General features: G+C 55.9%; 4 protein-coding genes across 4 annotated transcripts; all 4 read left to right on the top strand.

The window, feature by feature from the left end:
- Positions 1-2,213: 2,213 nt before the first annotated feature.
- Positions 2,214-5,750, top strand: LPMP_201920 (glycoside hydrolase, putative; the record flags this gene model as incomplete). The annotated part of the gene is made up of 1 exon (XM_010700091.1): positions 2,214-5,750. The coding sequence occupies one exon, from the start codon at positions 2,214-2,216 to the stop codon at positions 5,748-5,750; it is 3,537 nt and encodes a 1,178-aa protein (XP_010698393.1).
- Positions 5,751-6,781: 1,031 nt separating this feature from the next.
- LPMP_201910 (hypothetical protein) lies at positions 6,782-7,255 on the top strand (the record flags this gene model as incomplete). The annotated part of the gene is made up of 1 exon (XM_010700090.1): positions 6,782-7,255. The coding sequence occupies one exon, from the start codon at positions 6,782-6,784 to the stop codon at positions 7,253-7,255; it is 474 nt and encodes a 157-aa protein (XP_010698392.1).
- Positions 7,256-8,179: 924 nt separating this feature from the next.
- Positions 8,180-10,717, top strand: LPMP_201900 (hypothetical protein; the record flags this gene model as incomplete). The annotated part of the gene is made up of 1 exon (XM_010700089.1): positions 8,180-10,717. One exon carries the CDS (start codon positions 8,180-8,182, stop codon positions 10,715-10,717), a length of 2,538 nt encoding a protein of 845 aa, XP_010698391.1.
- Positions 10,718-11,670: 953 nt separating this feature from the next.
- Positions 11,671-14,922, top strand: LPMP_201890 (hypothetical protein; the record flags this gene model as incomplete). The annotated part of the gene is made up of 1 exon (XM_010700088.1): positions 11,671-14,922. One exon carries the CDS (start codon positions 11,671-11,673, stop codon positions 14,920-14,922), a length of 3,252 nt encoding a protein of 1,083 aa, XP_010698390.1.
- Positions 14,923-19,371: the final 4,449 nt, after the last annotated feature.

The following is a 19,371-nucleotide window of genomic DNA, read 5'->3' as shown; positions in this document are numbered from 1 at the left end:
TCCGGAAGCGCCCAGGCAAGAGGAAAAAGCAAAATAGGACAGAGGAACATATATGTAGTCGCATAGGACTCGGAGAACAACCCTGCAGGCACCGCACACCCAGAAAGGGAGGCGGTGACTCAAACGTCATCACCGAGAAGACGCAAAAGGACACGAGAGAAAGCGAAGACGCGGCAGCGAGACACCTGTGCGCGCGCCACCCCCTTCCTCCTCTTCATCTTGTTTATATATATTTTTCTTCACATTGTGCGTGCACGGCTCAGCACGCCTCTCCGCTCGGTTCCCTCGGTGCCTCTCTTTTTTTCTTCTCTCTCTTTCTCTCTCTCGCCGTGTACTCTTTGCCGGCGTTACCATATTTTGTTGTTGTTGTTGCTACGAGCAGTGGCGTACGGTTGTTATGGTCTGCGTCTCTGCCGCTACCCCTTCCTGTGTTTCGTGTTCCTTTACCTTTGTTCTTGTTCCACAGTGGAGGGTTTCGGGCTGGAGAAGGCGAGCCAGAGGAGACAGGTGGACTGTTTGCCGCGCACCTCCTTCCCCTCCCCCCTCTCTCTCTTCTTTAAGTTCTTCGTCGCCCGTTGTTCTGGTTTTACCCACCCTTTGTGCTTCTGGTCTGTCTGCATTTTTGTTTTTGTTTTCCGCTCCTCATTTTGCCACAGGCGGAGGTTATCCTTCTCGTCTTCTCGCTTTTGTTTGTTCGTTCTTTTTTTTTCTTCGTGTCTGGCCACAGGCAGCTGACGTCGCCACCGTGTTGTACTCGGTCTCAGTGCCAAAGTGCGGAGGCGTAGTGCAAACTCACGAGAGCCAAGGCCTGAGAAAGGGAGGAGGCACTGGTGACTAACGAAGAGAAGAAAGAGAGAAAACGCTGACCCTGGGGAAGAGCACGCGGCTTCGAGCTTCTGCACTGCCCCTCCCTCCAACGCCTAGAACCTGACGAGCTCGAATTCACCTTAACAGCACGGCGGAAAAAAAAACCGATCCCACCCGTCTGCTCCGTTTGTACACAACTGCTGCCCTGATTAGGAGCCCTCCTGCAGAGGCGACGCGCACAAGGAGAGGGGTGTTGTGCCGCACTGCGAACGAACCTCTTCGGTGAGATCCTTGTCGGAATCTCCACCGAAGCAACGCTGATTCTTTGACCGTACACCGGCTCTCGACCCTTTACTCCTCTCCTTCTCCCTTCTCTCCGTGCCCACCATCTTTTTTTTTTTTTTGCACCTCATGGCTTTCTCTGCTCATTTTTTTTTGTCTTTATTAGCTTGCATGTGTGTGCACGCTCGCAGGTGACTGTGTGAGTTAGTTCACAGGTCTCTGTCCCTCCGCGCCAGACTTTTGGAGGGGTGGGGAATCTTGTTGCGCCCCTCCGCATTTGACTCACCTCATATCAGTGGAAAGGAAAATAGCCACAGTGTAACTATCATTCCAGCGGTCACAGTCGGATTTTCTTCGCCCTTCTTCTTTATGGGTGGCAACCATCACACAACGAGGACCTCACCCGTACTATTTCTAACAAAGACAAAAGACACCCCCCCACCCACCCACATCCACCCACATATAAATATATCCCGTCCCCTCGCCCTCTACCTCCCCTTCCCCACTCCAAAGAGACAGCAAAATACCTCAGCTAGTTTCGCTAACACCACCCCTTCTTGCGCATAATCCCCTTCCTGTGGCTTACGCTCGACGACCTTTACCACGGCTCGATCTCTGCGACTCTTTTTTTTCTTTCCTTTGTGCGGCCTTTTTGTCCTTGTCTTTCTGCGGCGCTTTCACTTTCTCGTATGTCTTCACCTTCTCCCCCCCCTCTCTCTTCTTTTTTGTCGCTACGTCTTAACGCTCGTTCCCTTTGTCCCCCTTCGCTCCTGCGTATATTAGTGCCTTTGGGGCTCTGTCGCTGTTGATGATTTGTTCTCCTCTTCCCCTTCACTCTCTAGTTCTAGCCTTCTCGTCCCGACACCCCTACTCTTTCTCTCTGGTCTTTTCAAGGCATTACGAGTAGTTGCATTTTTGTTTTCCGCGTCTTTACCTGTGTTCCGTCGAGGTATACGCTTTTTGCACCCACTTCTCCTCACTGTCGGTGCGTGGGGTGTGGAACAGCACCTCGGTCGATTTGATCGTTATTCGAGCCGTGCTTGGGGCTCCATACCTTCTGATTCATCACCTTTCCCTCTTTTTGTGTGTGTACGTGCGTGTTCTCTGCCCCGGCTGCGGTGATCATGAACCCCCTCTTAGCGCGGGACTACGAGGTCCCGAAGAAGCCCATTTTCCGTCTCGAGGGCAGAACAGTGGTGCAGAGCACCGAGGCGTCCGCCTTCATGCCAAACAGCATCACTGACAGCGTCATGTACAGCACCAACGGTCACCTTGGTCTGCGGCACCTGAGCGAGGTGGAAAGGGTTGGCTTCAAGACGGAGGTTCTAATGAATGGCATCTACCACGAGGAGCCGACGGACACCTGGGAGTTCAAGGGCATTCCTCGCACTAATCAGGTGGGGGCGAGTATCTGCACGGTCGACTTCGACTGCATGCTAGACGGTGAATCAGGTACACTGTCGTCGATTCCGCACCGAGAGCTGAACCTCGACGACGGTGCGTACCGCAGCAAGTGCTCCGACGTCATGAGCGCCGATAACGGCGTCATCTTCGACACCAACTACATGCGCACCGTCGCACTCAGCGACTTGAGTGCGTGGGGTGCGCAGGTGTGCTACACCGACTTCCGACTGAGTGACATAGGTTCGCCAGCGTCTGTCGGCAGCGTCAGCAACGCCGGCTTGGACAATGGTGTGATGAGTTCCTCTGCGCCACACAGCTTTAGTATGGATAGCATGTCCGACAGGGCGCAGCAGACGCATCAGTCGCTCACGATTGACCGCCCCCAAGAAAGCCTGAACTATCGGATCGAGCTTGTCGTGCTCATCTCCATTAACCAGGAGTGCTGGGATGTCGTCCACGAAGGGATGGACCGAATATGCCAGTCCTCGCTGACCTCGGACAGTGCGGTGACGACGTTTACAGAGGTGAGCTGCGTGGTAAACTACGGCGACCGATATAACCTCTTGCAAGCCGAAGTGCAGAGTACACCGTGGGCTCGCGATCCCGAAAGCGATACGACATCGCCGTTCTTGCGAGACCTGTACAATGTGAACGCCAGTGGCTCCCGGGACGGCCCCAGTAGCTACAGCAATAAGGAGGGCAAGGTGCACGGTAGAAGCGACCGGCATGGTAGGGACACTTCCGCCTTTCGTCGACCAGACACGTGGAACTACCACGCCTTTCACAGCCCAAACAAAGCGCAGAGGTCTTACGTGATCAAGAAGCGATTCATGCTGACGCTGACACCAGAGAGAGTGCCGGATAGTGTTGTGCTGACCTTCCGTGCCTGCCACAAACGTGCAGTCACAGAGCAGCGGCTGCGAGCCCTGCCGACGGTCGAGGAGATGATTGCGGATCAGAGGGCTGCGCTCGAACTGTTCTGGAAGACGTTTGACGCGGATGTCAAACTACAGGATGACCTGAGTCCCAGCCGCAGCTCGCTCCCCTTTGTGTACAACGCATTCCGCATGTTTATGGTTAGCCACGGACTGGAGGGCGGGCTGTCGCGCTCTGGACTCTCGGCCGCCGGCGACGGGCTGCTGTTCAACTTGTCAGAATACATTTACTATGGGTTGTACTACCTCCTCACCCAGCCGGAGGCATGCCTGCTGCTTCTGAAGAGCGTATACCACATGTTACCGCAGTCGCGCAAGTATGCGCGCGTCCTTGCTATGAACCGTGGTGCCGTCTTCCCGCTGAAAACGATCAGTGGAGTGCACTCAACGCATCCCGCCAATGTGAGCAATGCTCGATTCCACGTGAACGCTGAGATTGGCTTTCTCATTGCCCTCTACGATGATGCATCGGAGAACATCCCGGCCGAGGATCGGCTGCTGCTCCTCGAACTGATGATGGAGTCGGCTCGCATCTGGCCGCAGTGTGGGGAGTGGCAGGACGACCATACCGTCTTCCGCCTCGATAACATAGCCGGTACGGATGAGTACAATAGCAATGCCTCGGGCAACTTCTACGTCAACATCTCCGCGCGGAGGCACATCTCGTCCGCCTTCTCGTTTCTCGATCGTCAACAAGGACATCTCACCGAGGAGCAGCTGAATAGCGTCTTTGCTTCGCTGGGGATGACTCGGCATGAGATGGCAGAGCTGCAGGCTGTCGGCAACGGTATCGTCGTGCCGCAGCGCCACGAGCGACTTGGAGTGTACATGGTGCATGACAACTTCGACACCTTGCTTGACTGGGGCAACGATCGAGCAAGGCACCCTCTCCACCTGAATTACCACCCCATCCACATCTACCGACGCAAACTCATCGATGTGCCGGAGGTGCTCCTTGGGATGCTGCTCTACCCCGACGAGTTCGACCAGCGTGACTTTCGGCAAAACTTCGAGTATTACCTCCCACTGTGCACGTTTGACTCACCCGAGTCGCTGTTTGTGATGGTGCACGCGCTGTGCCGCGCGCGATCGAGTTTCTCGCAGCCGATGCCTCTTCTTCGCTCCTTGGCCAACATTGACCTCGACAACATTGTCTACTCCGCGGAGGGCGGTCTGCACTTTAGCGCGATTGCGACGACGCTGCCGGGGCTCATCTTCGGCTGCGGCGGGGTGCGACTTTCTCACAAGGGGCTGCAAGTGAACCCCATCCTTCCAGCCAGGGTAGAGAGGTACTCCTTTACGATCAAGTGGCGCGGCGCGGTGCTGCGGGTGTTGGTGGACTACGTGAACATCACGTACGACCTCCTCTCCGGTGCGAGTCTGCGTTTCATCCACGGCGCCCGCGGTGAGCGCATTCACCTCCACACCGGGTTTGGCCACTGCCCCGAAATTACGCACCTTGCTATCCCGCGTACGAGGCTGAGCCAAGTGGCGCAGTTCGACGGCGTGGTGCTTCTCTCCGACTGCCTCTTCGACAACCTCCTTGAATACAGCTACCGCTCGTGGTACAAGACGCTGGAGACGCTCTTCGATACGTACCGGGTACTGCACAACCGCCCCATCCCGCCGCTCACACCGGAGGAGTTTATCGAAAAGGTCGTCTATCAGTGCGAGGACGGCGAGATTTCGTTTAGTGGCATTGGTCACATCTTGCAGCGTCGTGGTGTGCACTTGGAGTTGGGCACGCCGGAAGATGCCGAGATCGTTGAGACACGGTATGGCTTGGCGAATGCGAAGGTGGCGGAGATGACAGAGATGGTACTCATGACGCCGCCACCCGTCAATCCTGGTCTCTTTTCCTTGCTCAAGTGCCTCGTGGAGAACGGCGTGGCGCTGGCCGTGGTGTCGTACAGCCGGACGCTGAAGCAGCTGCTCGCCTCGAACCCGCAGTTGACACGTCTCTTCGTGGCCTCCATCGACGGCGAGGAGGCGCACGATTGGAAGATCAAGGGACAACCTCACCTGGACTTGTACATACGGGCCGCCGAGAAGATCCATGTCGACACGAGCCGGTGCCTCGTGATTAGCCACCACCTGGACCGCGGATTCAACGCAAAGGAGATGTCGAGGTTCCGTATGTTCATCGATGTCGAGGACCCGTTTGTGAGCTCGCGATTCCCAAGCAGCCCGTACCCGACCTTGACACCAGAGGAGTCCCAGGAGACGGGCCGCTACAATCCCGTCGTGTGCCGTCTGAAACTTTCACAGATTCCGTCGACGATCGACGAGCTGGAGGACCTGGTGGACGGTCGAAGTGTGTGATGAAACATCCGGCCGTCGCGGTACACGCCACACAGCGCTGTGTGGTACGCGGAACGGCTAGCTCTACAGAAGCGGGTGCGCATCTGTCGCTCTCTGCGTGTGTGTGTGTAGGTGGGTCATGAAGTACCTGCAGGACAGAGAGGGGAAAGTGTGGGCTTAGTGTTGCGCACTGACGAAATCGTTGTTTATCAACACCTGCCCCCCGCGCAGAGCCTAATCACCCCTTCGTGTTTAGCAAAATCCCCCCCTCTCTTATCGATGGCGCATGACTTTTCATGTCTTTTTTGTTCGTTTGTTTCCATCGTGGTTATCAATTGCCGTGTTGGCCACCACTCACACGCTTTGTGTTGTGCTGCTGCGTGTATGAATGTTTGTGTATGAGCCTTTTTGGTGTCGCTTTAGCGGCAGTCTTCACGCGCAACGGCCCAAGAGCGAGAAGGGCCTTTATGGACAAGCGAGGATAAACGCGCGTTGAGCTGCGTCATGATGGTGATAGGCCGACTCATCATCCTGTGAGCACCTTTTGCATGGGTGATGAGAGGAAGTAAACGAGCAGATCGCAACTCTAGCTTCTCAGGCCTTGCTTGTAGGATCATACCCTGCAAGGCGTGTAGGGCTAAGCGACGGGAGTAACGCAACGCTGCTAATGAACGAGAGGCATTGCTGCGTGGTTTGCCGATGCAGTGCCCATCAAAGGCGGTGCAGCGGGACCTCTGTGTACCTTTCCGGGCGCCTGTTGACTGTCTGATGGACAGTAGTGCGCACCTGTTGCGCTTGGGCCGTATACATATACATATATATATGCCTGTGTATCTATCTTCCACCTTCCCTCCTCTCCTTTCTCTTCCCCCTTATCTCCTCTATCCCCGGTGTCTTGGCTTTACTGTTGTGTGCACGAGCATATTTTTTTACTTTATGCGGCTGTCTCTGCTTGTTGGTGTATTCGCCTCTCCCTTCTTTAACTGTTCTTAGCTCCACGACCGCTGTTCTTCCCCGCTTTCCTTCTGCTCAGCCTGTGTGGCTGCGGCATCATGGTTACCGTAACGACTTCCCTTCAGTGGTTTTCATTCCTTTCCCTAGCCATCTTGCAGAAACCCTTTCTTCCAGTGGTGAAGGATGTGATCGTCTACGTGTGCATGAGCGGCGCGCTGCTATTCCTCGTGACGATTGTGCTGGCCTACGGGCTTGCAGATAAAGAGATGCAGCAGCACCTGTCAAAGGCGGCGCAGGTGGCGGTATCACGTGGTGTCACCACAAAGGGTAACGAAGTGCTCGTGCCATTTTCGTACGAGGCGTTTGTGAGCGCCTCCGTGACCATGAGCGTTGTGTCAGCGCTCGCTGTTCTGCTGTGCTGCAGCTTTGTGCTTGAAATGGCCTGGGGTGGTATGGTGACCTGCGTGGCGCCTATGGTGGCGCTGACGGTGAACACAGTGAAGCCCAAATGCTGGGACATCGCAGAGGATTATCGTGGGAAGGCGCCACCCCCAGTAAACGCGACAGCGTAGTGACCATATCAGCAGCTTTCCTGGCTGCCTTTGCCGCATAGGATAACTTGAGTCGTTGCGCGTTGCTCCTTCTGATACTTGCAAGCTGCGAGTGGGAGGTGAGAAACTCGTTGTGGCGCTCGGTGACGGTACTCCGTGTGTCTGTGTGTCTGTGTGTCTGTGTGTCTGTGTGTGTGTGTGTGTGTGTGTGTGCGCTTGCTTTTCTGTGAAAGCGGATGCGCATTTATTTTTGGGGGTGTGTTCGCCCATTTAAGGGGCGGTTGTTAGCCGCTGCTGCAGAGGGGAAGCGAACCAACGAAAGAGAATCAACACAGACCCATATGCACGAACAGAGGGGCAGCTGCCAGCGTTGATAGGGCGGCGCATAGGTGGCTAGTGGCGTCATACAGACAGTTGTATGAGCACTAGAAGTGTTACAATTTGCTGCTTCCCTTTCGTAACCGGTGTGTTCAGCCGTACCAGTCTGCTCACTCGTTGTGGGCCTCTTCCCTCTGCCTTCGCTGAGAGCTTCTCTGGAGGGCCCGGTGCACGTGGTAAGGTGGCTCTAATATTGACTTGTGTGTCCAGCAGCGACATCACTCTCGACAGCTTCAGCTTCCCCCCTCTCCTTCTACATCTGCTGCTGCTGCTACGTCCACAGGTGCACTTTGTTTTCTCGCTTCTGTGTGTCTTCTTTACCCCTCGATATGGCACTGAGTATGGTGAGTCGCATCAACTCAATACAGTAGATCGGCGCGACGGTTCCGTCTAGTGTCCGCCTGTGCTACACGTGTCTGTGGTTCGCGTGTGTCACGGTCTAGCGCGTCACTCTCCGGCACGAGCGCCTCTCTTTTTTTTTTTTGTCGTCGTTGCTCGTGCCACTATCGTTGGCTGTGTGTGTGTGTGCGTGTTTGTGGGTTTGCTGCTGTTGCCTCGTCTTTCTTCATGCTTTCTCGGCTGCCGCTGCGTCGCTTTCGCCCCTTCGCCTCGTCGCTTGGCGCGACGCATTCCAACTCGGCCGATACTTCCGCCTCACACGTGGAGACGCATCCGCAAAACACTACCGCCGCGAGTACACCAGTCACTCAATCATCCTTGGCGAGAAGCAAGCCGCCCTCCAAGGCTGCTACCGCGTTCCCCGCTTCTGCGTCCTTTCTGACAGATTACCGGACGGAGAGGGCGCAGAGCCGCTGGAACGCAGCGAGGCACCACACTCGGGCCGCCACATCAGCGTCGTTGCCCACCGCTGCATCGCAGGGCACTACCTCCACATCCTCAGCCTCATCGTCATCGCACGTAGTGCCATCCGCTGTGGCTCGCCCACTTTTGCAGCGCAGAATGCAGGGAAAGAACAAAGTGGTGGTGCTCCACCCAGAGGGAAGTCAGGTCGTTACTCTTGACCTGTCTATCCAACTCTCGGAACCAGCGAGCAATGGATTGCCGCCCTCATCATCCGTGACGGGTACTACGGCACCGTCGCAGCCGAAGCGTGTCTCCACAGTCGTAGTAAAGAGCATGGCTCGGGAGGAAAAGGAGGTGGCATCCAAAACGCTGGATCGCATCCGTCTGCTCTTCGCACCACCGCGGCCAAGCAGGAATAACTCGAAACGGATCACGAAGGAGCAAATTTTTGCTGACTGTCCAACTGTGCGCGCCTTCTGCCGCTCCTCCGACCTCGCCAGGGTGGCGGAGGCGGACAGTTCCCTGGCTGCTCCAGGGGCGAAGTCAGCTGTCCTCCCGTCATTGAGCGAAGCAGCACCGTACACGGAACTGAACCCAGTACTACCCAACTCTGTCTTTTGGAAGCACGCTCAGGTGCTGTGCGTCAATGAGACCAACGTACGTGTGCTCTACAACGTGCCTACGATCACCTCTCTCACGTCGCCAGGTATACCGTACGTAGGGCTGCCGCTCGCGTGCGCAGACGTGTCGCTGCTCTTCGCGTCCAAGGAGAGGGTATGCTACGAGTGGTGCGTGCTCTCTGAGGCGTCGGCGAGCTCGCGCAGCCCCACTCACGGAGATGCAACCTTTCGCGTGGTTGGCACCGCGCCAACCTTCACGCCAACCAGCGACCTGCAGGGCAAGGCGATGATGCTGCGGGTTTCTCTGGACCCCGCCACTGGCCTCTGGACGGAGATGCGTCTGCCTGGTGTCGTGCGCCAGCTACCGCCACCGGTGTCACGTTGGCAGGAAACGGTCACGGATGTCAACTACCCGGCTTTCCGCGTTGTCACCTACAACATACTCTACGATGACTTCTGCACATCGAAGAACTCCAAGGCGAAGATATACCCGTTTGCCAGCGATGAGGTTCTCGACCTTGAGAACCGAAAGGTGCGCATCGTGCAGGAGCTCTTAGCCTATCATGCGGATCTGGTCTGCTTGCAGGAGTGCGGTCGAGATGTCTTTCAAGGCTACTTTCTGCCTGTGATGCGCGCGTGCGGGTACGACGGAGTGTACTGCAACAAGTCTGGATCGGTGAGGGAGGGCTGCGGTTTCCTGTTTCGCGAGTCTCGCTTTCATCTCGTTGAATCCGCGTCTGTCCCGCTGAACTTTCAAACTCTTTCCTCCATGTTTCCGGACCTGGCGGGGCGGGTGGGTGCTTGCCCTGAGCTGAAGGAAGCGCTTTCCACAGTGACCACCATTGGGGCGCGAGTGGTGCTTCGAGAAACCACCAGTGACAAGGAGGTGGTGGTCGGTAATACGCATCTTTTTTACCACGCCAATGCGTGCCACGTTCGTATTCTGCAAGCGTACATGCTGCTGCACTGGCTGCACGAGGCGTCCCTGATTCCGCCTGGCGGGGACGCGGTGGCGTCACCGTCATCCAGTTTTGCCGACCATGCACCGCCGCGCCGACCTGTTGTCATGTGTGGGGATTTCAACTGCACGCACCCCACCGGCGCGTACCGTCTTCTCACAACGGGTCAGGTGGAGGCCAATCACCCATCGTGGGATAAGGGGAAGCTCTTCTGGTGGGGTTGCGCGCGACTGCTTGGTTACGAAGCCGAGAACCTCGGAGAGCTGCTTGACAGGGACGCGGTGCTGCCGCAGACTAGAGTGGCGCGAAAGAGCCCCACGCAGCAGCAAAAATCGCCAGCAGAAACGGCGAAGCCCACCACCACCAAGTTGGCAGATGTTCCTGTGGAAGCAAGCAACGAGACGCAAGGACAAGAGGAATCCGCACGACGCGAGTATGAGGAGCGCGTTATTACGAAGGTGTTTCACGAGGCGCTCTACGGACCACAGATGCACTTGCAGGACGCCTACCAGCGCACCGATCTCTCACTGCCGTGGACGAACTTCACGCTCACTTTTCGTGAGGTGATTGACTACATCTTCTTCTCCGAAGACTCTTTAGAAGTCCTTCGCACAGTGCCCATTCCTCCAGAGGCCGAGCTGGCAGAGAACTTTGCCTTGCCGAACAAGAAATATCCGTCCGACCACATCGCCCTTGTTGCAGACCTCGCCTTTACGACGTAGTAAGCTGCGCATTCCCTCCCCTCCTCTCACCAGTGTAGCCCCTTGCCAGGGCCTCATTTTTTTTTTTTTCATTCTTCCGCACAGTCTCCGTAACACACAGGCAGCATTTTTTCTGTGCCCGCCTACTCGTCATAATTTGGGAGAGTATTGGGTGTAAGCACCACGAAGGAAAAATCACAGCACTATCGCTCCATAGTAGCGAACAAAATAAGGTGACGACACATATTTACGTGACGCGGCAGTGGCGATGCACGTCCCCCGTTGCTGGTGCGCAAACAGCCAAGAAATAGCTCTCTGTGTCCCCCCAATGTCACCGGACTCTTCTTCTGAGTAATTTGCTGTTCATCTACGACAAGACTCCACCATACCTCCTCCGCTGCTTCTTCTCTTCTAGCGTAAAAAAAACACACACAGACAGGTTTCGCAAGTGTAGTCATCACTGGAGTCTCACACATCTTTAGTTACGCTTCAACTCTCTTGCGTGCTCTCCATCTCTTCTGCTGTTGTCGCGCATGCACCTCCTCGCCCTCAGTCTTCCCACAAAAGATACCGCCCTCTTCTCTCCCTTCGCAATCCCCCCTCGAGAAGAGGCGGAGACACTCGCCAGACCGCGCGTACTCATCTATCGATACACATAGGCTCGCGACACACCACTCGCCCGAGAAGCAGCCCCCCCCCCCCCCAGCGTGGGGTCACACCCGCGGCCTTGCGACGACAGTGAACCTGCTCTCTCTTCTGTTGAGCAGGGAGAGCGGGACTGCCTCTGTCGCCTGCCCTCCACCATATTGCATGCCTTGTTTCATCTCAGAGGGCGCAGTCGCGCACATATCGCCCACACCGGAGACGCATACATGTATAGATCCTTGACACCACGACTAGAAGACGGACCATCTCACTTTTTTTTTTTCGGTCTTCGCCCCGCATCTCCACTTTTCTTGCTGCTTTCAAGCCGAATGCAGCCGAACATGGAACGACGGGTTCTCGTATACCAGTGCGGTACGCGCTCTGTGGTGAACTTGAGCGAGACTCGGACATGTTCCTCCCCTTCACGTTCCCGCTGTCTTCCATCCGAGTCATCGACAACGTGTCAAGGGAGCCGACCACGCGAGGCGGCAGGCTTTCTGGGCAACACTACCACCGCTGCTACCGAGCGGAGCGCTCTCGACTCTCTATGCAGCACACTCACCGTGAACACGGTAACAGACCCGAGGGATGCATGGTGGGTTGACGGGGTTCTCTCCCAAACAGCTCTCTCGCCATCTCCTCGATTGCCTCCGCCTCCGCCTCCGCCTCCGCCGCCTGCTCGATGCACAAGTCATGGCGTCAACGATACAATAGGCAGACCAAAGAGCGCTCGAGCTGAAGCGCTATCGAAGCGGTGCCCACACCAGAGTCTTCAGGGGATGAGCCTCAGCCCATTTGTGGATGACGTGCACAGCTGTGGCGACTCGGCGGCACTTCCGGAAAGCGACTGCCATTTTTCATCGTTTGCCGAGTGGCCTCCGGTTGCAGTGGTTGCGTCCTCGAGTCCTGTGCTGTTGTCTTGTGACCAAGTAGGTACCCAGGCTTCGGTGCGCTGTGCTGCAGCTGGAGACGTGCCTGGTGAGTGGATGTCGGGCGTTGGGGCTGACGGTCACGAGACTATGCATGGGTTCACTCAACCGCCACTAGAACTGGCGACCTCTTTCCAGACAGGCAAAGTGGAATCCGCTGCTTACACCGACCCGGCACTAAGCGCTAGTAGTGAGTGTAGTGACGCCGTTTCAGCGCTTCGTGAGTGTAGTAGGACGGGGCCACTGCCGTACTTGCTCACGTCTAACGCCGACCGTGGAATCGTCCCCATCGTTGCCACGGGTGCGGAGCGTGTGCTCTTCGGCGAGGACGACGACTTCATGGACCTGTCCACTGCCTCACCCAGTTGTTGCATCCCTCAGCCAGAGTTGCAGACAACGCGTGCCGCACTCTGCGCAGCAGTCGATGCAGTGGCGCACACACCTCCTCGTCCTCGCGACGTACGACCGAGCGCGCTGCTTGCTTCGAATCACGACGGCACCGGTGGATGTGAAAGCACCGACTGCAGCTCCCACGAGCACTTCTCCGTTCACTACGCTGCAACCTCTGTGTCATCCTACACAACGCCTAGCGAGTCTGGGCTATCTGCCGCGGCCCCTGTGGGTGCCACTGGAGAGTCGCTGGACGCAAAGTTGCCGGGTGACTGCAGGCCTGTGAAGGAAGGCCTCACACCAAAAGTCATCAAGAACGATGCCGGGGCTCTGTTGGCCGTGGCGAAGGATGACCAGACTGAGGGTACGCCCTGTGCGTCCACAGCTGTTGCGGGGGCGAGCGGCAGTCTATCTGCATTGAAAACACCCATGCCGTCGCCGCTTCGCCAAGAGCTTTTCCTTCGTCTGCTCAACGACCACACCGTCTCAGCCACCCACACGCCGGCAGCGCATACAGGTTCCTCGACTTCCTCGCTTCCGAATGCCGGTATCCTCGCCACACCCACGCCGCTGCATCGGCCACATAGATGGAGAGGCGCCAGCGCAACTCCAGGGTGCGAAAGCGTGGCGCTGATTACAGGATTTCCTACGCCAGTGAAGCTGTCACCCATACCCACGAAGGGTTTTTCGGTGTACCCCGACCTTGCTGCCAGCGACGCCGTTGCGACAGCAGACGCCATTCTGACCTCCACGCCTCGTGCATCCGTCTCATCGTCTCCTGCAGTATCTGCAATTCAGGGCGAAGCGTACGAATGCGATGGCGACGAAGATGACGCAGTTACGCCGGATGCTGTGATGGACCAGCTTGTGATGGCAAAGAACGCTTGCGCTGCGAGGCGCCAGACAACCAGTTTATGGGCCTCCGTAGGGGGTGGTGTATCACCCTACTCCGATGACAACATGGCCGACTACCTGAGTTGTGGGCACAGCATCAGCAGCATCAGTTCGGAGTGCTCTGTGTCACAGATCTGCGTGGGGGCCCGCCAGACAACCCGCGTCTGGACACCGCACTCCAGCGAGGTATCGCAGCAGCAACAGCTGACGCAGCCGCCCTCATCTTGCATCGATGGCCACTCTTCGCGTCTCCTGAACAGCTTCCCTTCCAGCACTGCTGTGCCGCAGCAGCCACCGCCGCCGCAGCCGATCTCTTTGTACAGCTCCACCACGTTAGGCACTCCCAGCACTTTTCCATGCGATCACACCTTCTCTGCTCATTTAAACCGATCTCGCACAGCTTTGCGCTCCGAGCGAGCCGCTGAAGAGGTGTCAGGGGACTCGACAGCGATTTCGGCGATCTTCAGGGAGGTGCAGGCGCAACCACTGCACCAGCCGCCTCAAAATCTAAGCAGCTCCGATGTCCTGACTGGTGGCCTTGCACTGATGCACAGTTCTACGGATCACTCTATAAGTGGACGGGTCATGCCCAGCTGTGTCGCCGACACCCTGAGCCTCGGTATCCCGACAGTGCCCACGACTCAGTCCCTAGCGCAGTCGTTTGGCGACAGCTGTTACTCTCCCTTCATGCCACCAACCACGCAGTACATTCAAGCTCTGACCATTCCTGGACTTGGGTGGCGTAATTGTCCCCTTGCACACGCGGCGCAGCGCGCGGCCCTTGCCGTGGAGAGTTCGGAGGGCGACACTGGTGGCACTGCGTTCATCTGTGGGGCACATCGGAGGGGACGACAGGAGACAAAGCAGCCCGCATTGATGTCCCCTGTGTTCAACGACAATGAAGAGAGAAAGACGTCACCGTGCCCTACAGCGGTGCCGTCTTCGGTCAAGCTACCAGCTCTACCTCTGCTGGTGACTTCACCAGTGTCATCGAATCCCACACAGTTCTTCGATGTCCAGCAACTACGGTTCCCAAACTTGGAGGAGACCCAGTGCGATGCGATCCATGACCGGAGAGCTTTTCGCTCTGCATTCCTGCAGTCTCACTCATTCCACAAGGAGCCCGGGCGACTGAACCGCAGCGTCCTACCAGCATCATCGTGTGCCTCGTCGATTTCAAGCCAGCTGCGGCGGTCGTCCTCATCAAAGCTATCCGCCGCCTCACCGCAGGGATTCTGGCAACCGCACCCTGGGCTGTCGTCCACCAAAGACGCATCGTGCAACGGGGAAGTATCGCACGCGCACTACCATTCCACCTTTACAGGCACTTCGCACTCCTCGACCTACTTCATTGACTCATGGCTTTGACAGGAGTTTGGAGGAGACAGGGAAGAGGGTGAGAAGATGAGGTTGAGACAAGGGGTGATAGTATGGATCATTTGATCGCCAGAAACGCGTGGCGTGCGAGTTCGAAAGGCAGAGGTGAAGTACAGACCGCGACTGCGGGCAACGCATGCACACCTGTACACACAACCACTCACACGTACCGCCGCCGAAACGATGGCAAAGCTGACGTTCCTGTGGTGTTTGTCTTTCTCAAGTTTATAGATGCACACCTTTGTTTATGTTACCGAAGAGTGTTTTGCGCTGCTTTATGTGTTTTCGCCCCTTGGATTCTCTGAGTCACGCGAGCCAGTGAAGAAAAGTAGCATTCTACGATGACGCGGAGCGTCGCTGCACTTTCGCGGTAAGGACAGTGGGAAAGGAGGAAGGAAGCGTGTAGGTGGATCAGTGTTCCGCACACAGTGGGGCTACGCACAGCTCCACGTATAAGCAGGGCGAAATGGACAAAGAGGGTATGAGGAAGCACTGATGACGGAGGACTTCCTTTCGGTGAAGCCAGACAAATGCGGGCGTACAGCACGCAGCATTCTCCCCTTTTCGCTGTACCTCTTCCTCGATCTCCGCGTCATCTCAGTTGAACCAAATTCACCGCGCGGCGGGTCTCAGTCGCCGTCGCAACCGCTTCTGTGGGCCCCTGTTACCACCTTTCTTGTTCTTGGCGTTTTTCATTGTGGTAATGCGCAAACATTCTAGGTGCACCAACCTCCCCCCTCCCTCAACACCTCCTTCGCGCGCACCTTTCTTTCAGAGCATCCTTCCCTCTTCACTTCCCCTTTTCCCCTTCCTATTGTGCTTCTCCTCTCTGCTTCATGCAATCCCAACAAAGACACACCACTCTCACTCGATCTTCGTACTGGGCGACTGATGCCCTTTTTCGTTGTTGTTTTCTGATCACCACCACCAGGAGACGCTCATTAGTGCTCCGCTGCTTCACTCAGTGAGGGAGCGATGAAGGATAGGGAGAGAATAGGTAAGGTGATCGTTCTCCTGCGCCCCTCCTCAGTGACGCCATCCTTGATGGACGGAATTGGACCCGGCCGGCCCTGAGGGCATCGCTCACTCATTGGCCATATCTTCCGTTGGATACTCCGTGCAGTTTCCACATACGGATCAAATCAAACGACATCTTGTGTCTCTTTCATCTTCCGTCCGTCGTCGTATTTCATCGGGACCTTCATCGCTCCTTCTCGAATGTAAGGAGGCTGACTCTTCTCCTCGTTCTTTCTGGTCGATTTCCAAGAGAAGAAGAGGGGCGAAGGGAAAAACAAGAGCCCCAAAGCAGTGCCTTCAGTAAGATCTACCGCAACGAAGACACCCCAAGACACAGACACACCATCGAGCACGCCATCCGTCATGCGGGGAGGGCGGGGGTGGTGGTGGTGGTGGTGGAAAAAGGGGGTGGTACACACGCTTATCTTTTGTCAAGCTCTCTCCTATCTCTATTCATATTTTTTTTCTTCTGTTTTCTTTCTTTCTCTGGTGTCTCTCTCCCTCTCTCGGTGTGTGTGTATGGGCGCGCGTTTATTTTCTTCCAAGTTATCATCGTTCTTTCCAAATCTCCTCTAGTTGATGACATCACGAGAAGTGCGCGCGCTGTCGAATACACGCTTGCACTCGCACAACATGATTTGTTGTTGTTGTTTTGCCGGGTGGGGCTCCACACAGTCACCTCAGAGGACGATCCTACGGCGGTTGAAAAGCAAAACAAAAGGGGCGTCGAGCCCCTCCCCCTGTATACATACGCATATAGACATACAAAGGGCAGCCGTGTTCACGACTTGCGGCTACATAAGGGCTTCCACAGGTCTTTTGCTCTTTTCATCACTCCTGTTTTTATTTTTCCTGTTTTGGGCTCTCGCGCTGTTTGTTGTTGCTCTCGCTCTCTCTCTCTCTCTCTCACCTTACGGTGCTCTTTCTTTTTTCCCTTTCTCTGCGTGAAGGGGCCTCCTGGTAGTACTGCGTTTTATCTGGGGGAGGGTGGTGGTGGGATGGGCAGGGTACACACGTGCCAGCACTCCCACTGTCACCCACGCCCTCAGCACCCTGAGCTTCTTTTTCGCAATCGTCTACGATGTCGCACGCCTTCCTGGCGCCTCTCCCGCGGTATGACTACCCGTCTCCACGTATTCCGCCGAGCAGTGGTGCAGGTGGCGGTCGCTGGAAAATGCAGCCATTCAGACTTTCTCGACGAGGTATGCCGAACAAAATCTGCACGTCGGCCAGTCGTTTTCATACGTGTGCGTTGCATCTTCTTACCACCTGCTGGCGCTTCTTGCAGCTCTCACCCACCTCCTCACTCTTTGATCCCAATGCCCTTCTCTTCCTGACGAAGGCACGTGTGTTGCGGCACCTGTCCGTGAGTCTTCCGTCTATTGACCCGCAGGGTAACAACAGCCCCGCTTCACGGATAGTCACAAGAGACACAGCCGCTGCCGCCTCGCCGGGCTCCTCGTCCGCGTCAACTCCACGAGACAAAGCGGAGGACTGTGCGCCAAAAATGTTACCTTCACTGCCTTAATCTGATGGTTCCACGAGAAAGACGCCCTCAAATGAGGGGAAGCGAGTTACACCACGAGGGTCTACCGATGGCGAGTGGGCAGCCAAGGCGAAACGGGCAGGGCGGTTTGCTAGTTGTGTCGAAGCTAGCTTACTGCCGCAGCGTCGCAGCTCACGTGCGCTCCATAGCCCTACCAAGGACCAAGCTTCACCTCCTCTCACGAAGGGTGTCTCTTTAGAAGGTCATTTTACGCGAGTCGAGGGCGACGCACAAGATGCTTCTGTGTGTCATGGACCACGGAATGGCTGTTGCCGACGACAGTGAGCTGCTCTACGTTGGCAGCGCTCTCTCCATCTGAGCGCCCATTAAGGACCACTCGGAGTCACTGGTTTTTCTCCAGTTTTCCGTTGCCGCGAACCATGCAGAGCTCGACTTGTGCGCCTTAACCTTTTTCTCCATGCGGTTCATCCCACTTACTTTCATGTCTTCCTGCGGTGAGGCCATCATCATGAGCGTGGACGAGCGATGGCAGATCTACTGTACAGTGTGCCTCGTGCTGCGCGTAATAACGGCAACGGCGGTCGTGACGCAGTGATGGGTTCGGTGCCACCTGTACCTGGCGATGCCCTCAGGTATTTATACCTCTCTCTCTCTCTGTAGAAACTCTAGTAGAGCTGCAGACAATCACATGAGACAGCGGTTGCCATAATCCAATGACGCGTAGAGCCGCATCGCTCACGCTGGGGCCGCGACTATTTTCCCTCTTTTTAGATGTTCTCCCTCCTCTTCACACACACGCACTGCTGTTTACCGCATTTCTATGTTCTGCAGATTCCCCTGTCTTGGAAGGGCGAGAGGCGAAGCGCCGGAAGAGGAAGGGGAGAGTTGCATTCATTTTGCTGTTCTTGCCAATTTTTTCGTCCTTCCTACTCACAGTCTGAAACCCCAAACAGGGAGACTACATGCCGCTATGAGGAGGTGTGCAGCATAGACAATCTGCGGTACATTTTTTCGACCTGTGTGCGTGAGAGCACGGCCTTTTGGGGCCCATAGGGAAAAGGGCTGCACACACGCACATTGAATGCATGAGAGAGCGAATCAGGAGACACTGTAAAGGACTCTCTTTCCCTCAAACAGAGCATTGATGTTTTGCTGATCTGCTCCATTAGGAGAGGTTTTGCTGTGTTGTACTCCATCACCCCCTTTTCGCTCTTTTCTCTCCTCTGCGCATGTTTTCTTCCGTTGACGCTCCTGCTACACGGACGGACGCCGTCGACTCACTCCACTCTCATCCCCCCCCCCCACTCACTCTTGAAATGTTTCGCTGCCTCACCATGGCCTCGTTCATGTCTCCTTCTCTTCATAACGATGATAAACCGGCACACGCAGGCATATCAGAGACGTATTTCCCCAACAGCAACACTCGCAACAGACAACAAGCGACAATAAAAAGTTATCGTCTTTTTTTTTTTCGTTGCCCTTGTTTGCTTTGGTAGTGCCTCAAACGCTTTCGGTAATCATCAGCGCCACAGCTGCAGGTAACGTGCCAACCATCACACGCAGACTCTACACGTTTTCTTTATTTTTGAGTGACCTGCACCTTCTGTCGCTGTACAGTGGTGCGTCGAACTACATCAGTTCCGCGCCAGCGGAATACCTTGAAGAGTCCTCTGTGTGTTCCTCGATCTATTCGGCGCAGTGTGACGGCCACTACTATTCCCTCTTCGCACTTCTTTTGTCGAAGGTGTTCCCTTCTCCTGTCATTGTCATTTGTGATTCTTATATATATATGCCTGTGTTTGGTGTCTTCTCTGTTGAGGGTTTTTCCGCCTCTATTCAGTCCTCGTGGTGACCCTCTTCCCACTTTTGCGCCTCCTACCAGCCACCACCTAGAGGCACACGTGGTGCTGCTTTCA

Source organism: Leishmania panamensis, assembly GCF_000755165.1.
Source record: "Leishmania panamensis strain MHOM/PA/94/PSC-1 chromosome 20 sequence".
Classification (NCBI taxonomy): Eukaryota; Euglenozoa; class Kinetoplastea; order Trypanosomatida; family Trypanosomatidae; genus Leishmania; species Leishmania panamensis.
This window is presented reverse-complemented; position numbering and strand designations above follow the sequence as displayed.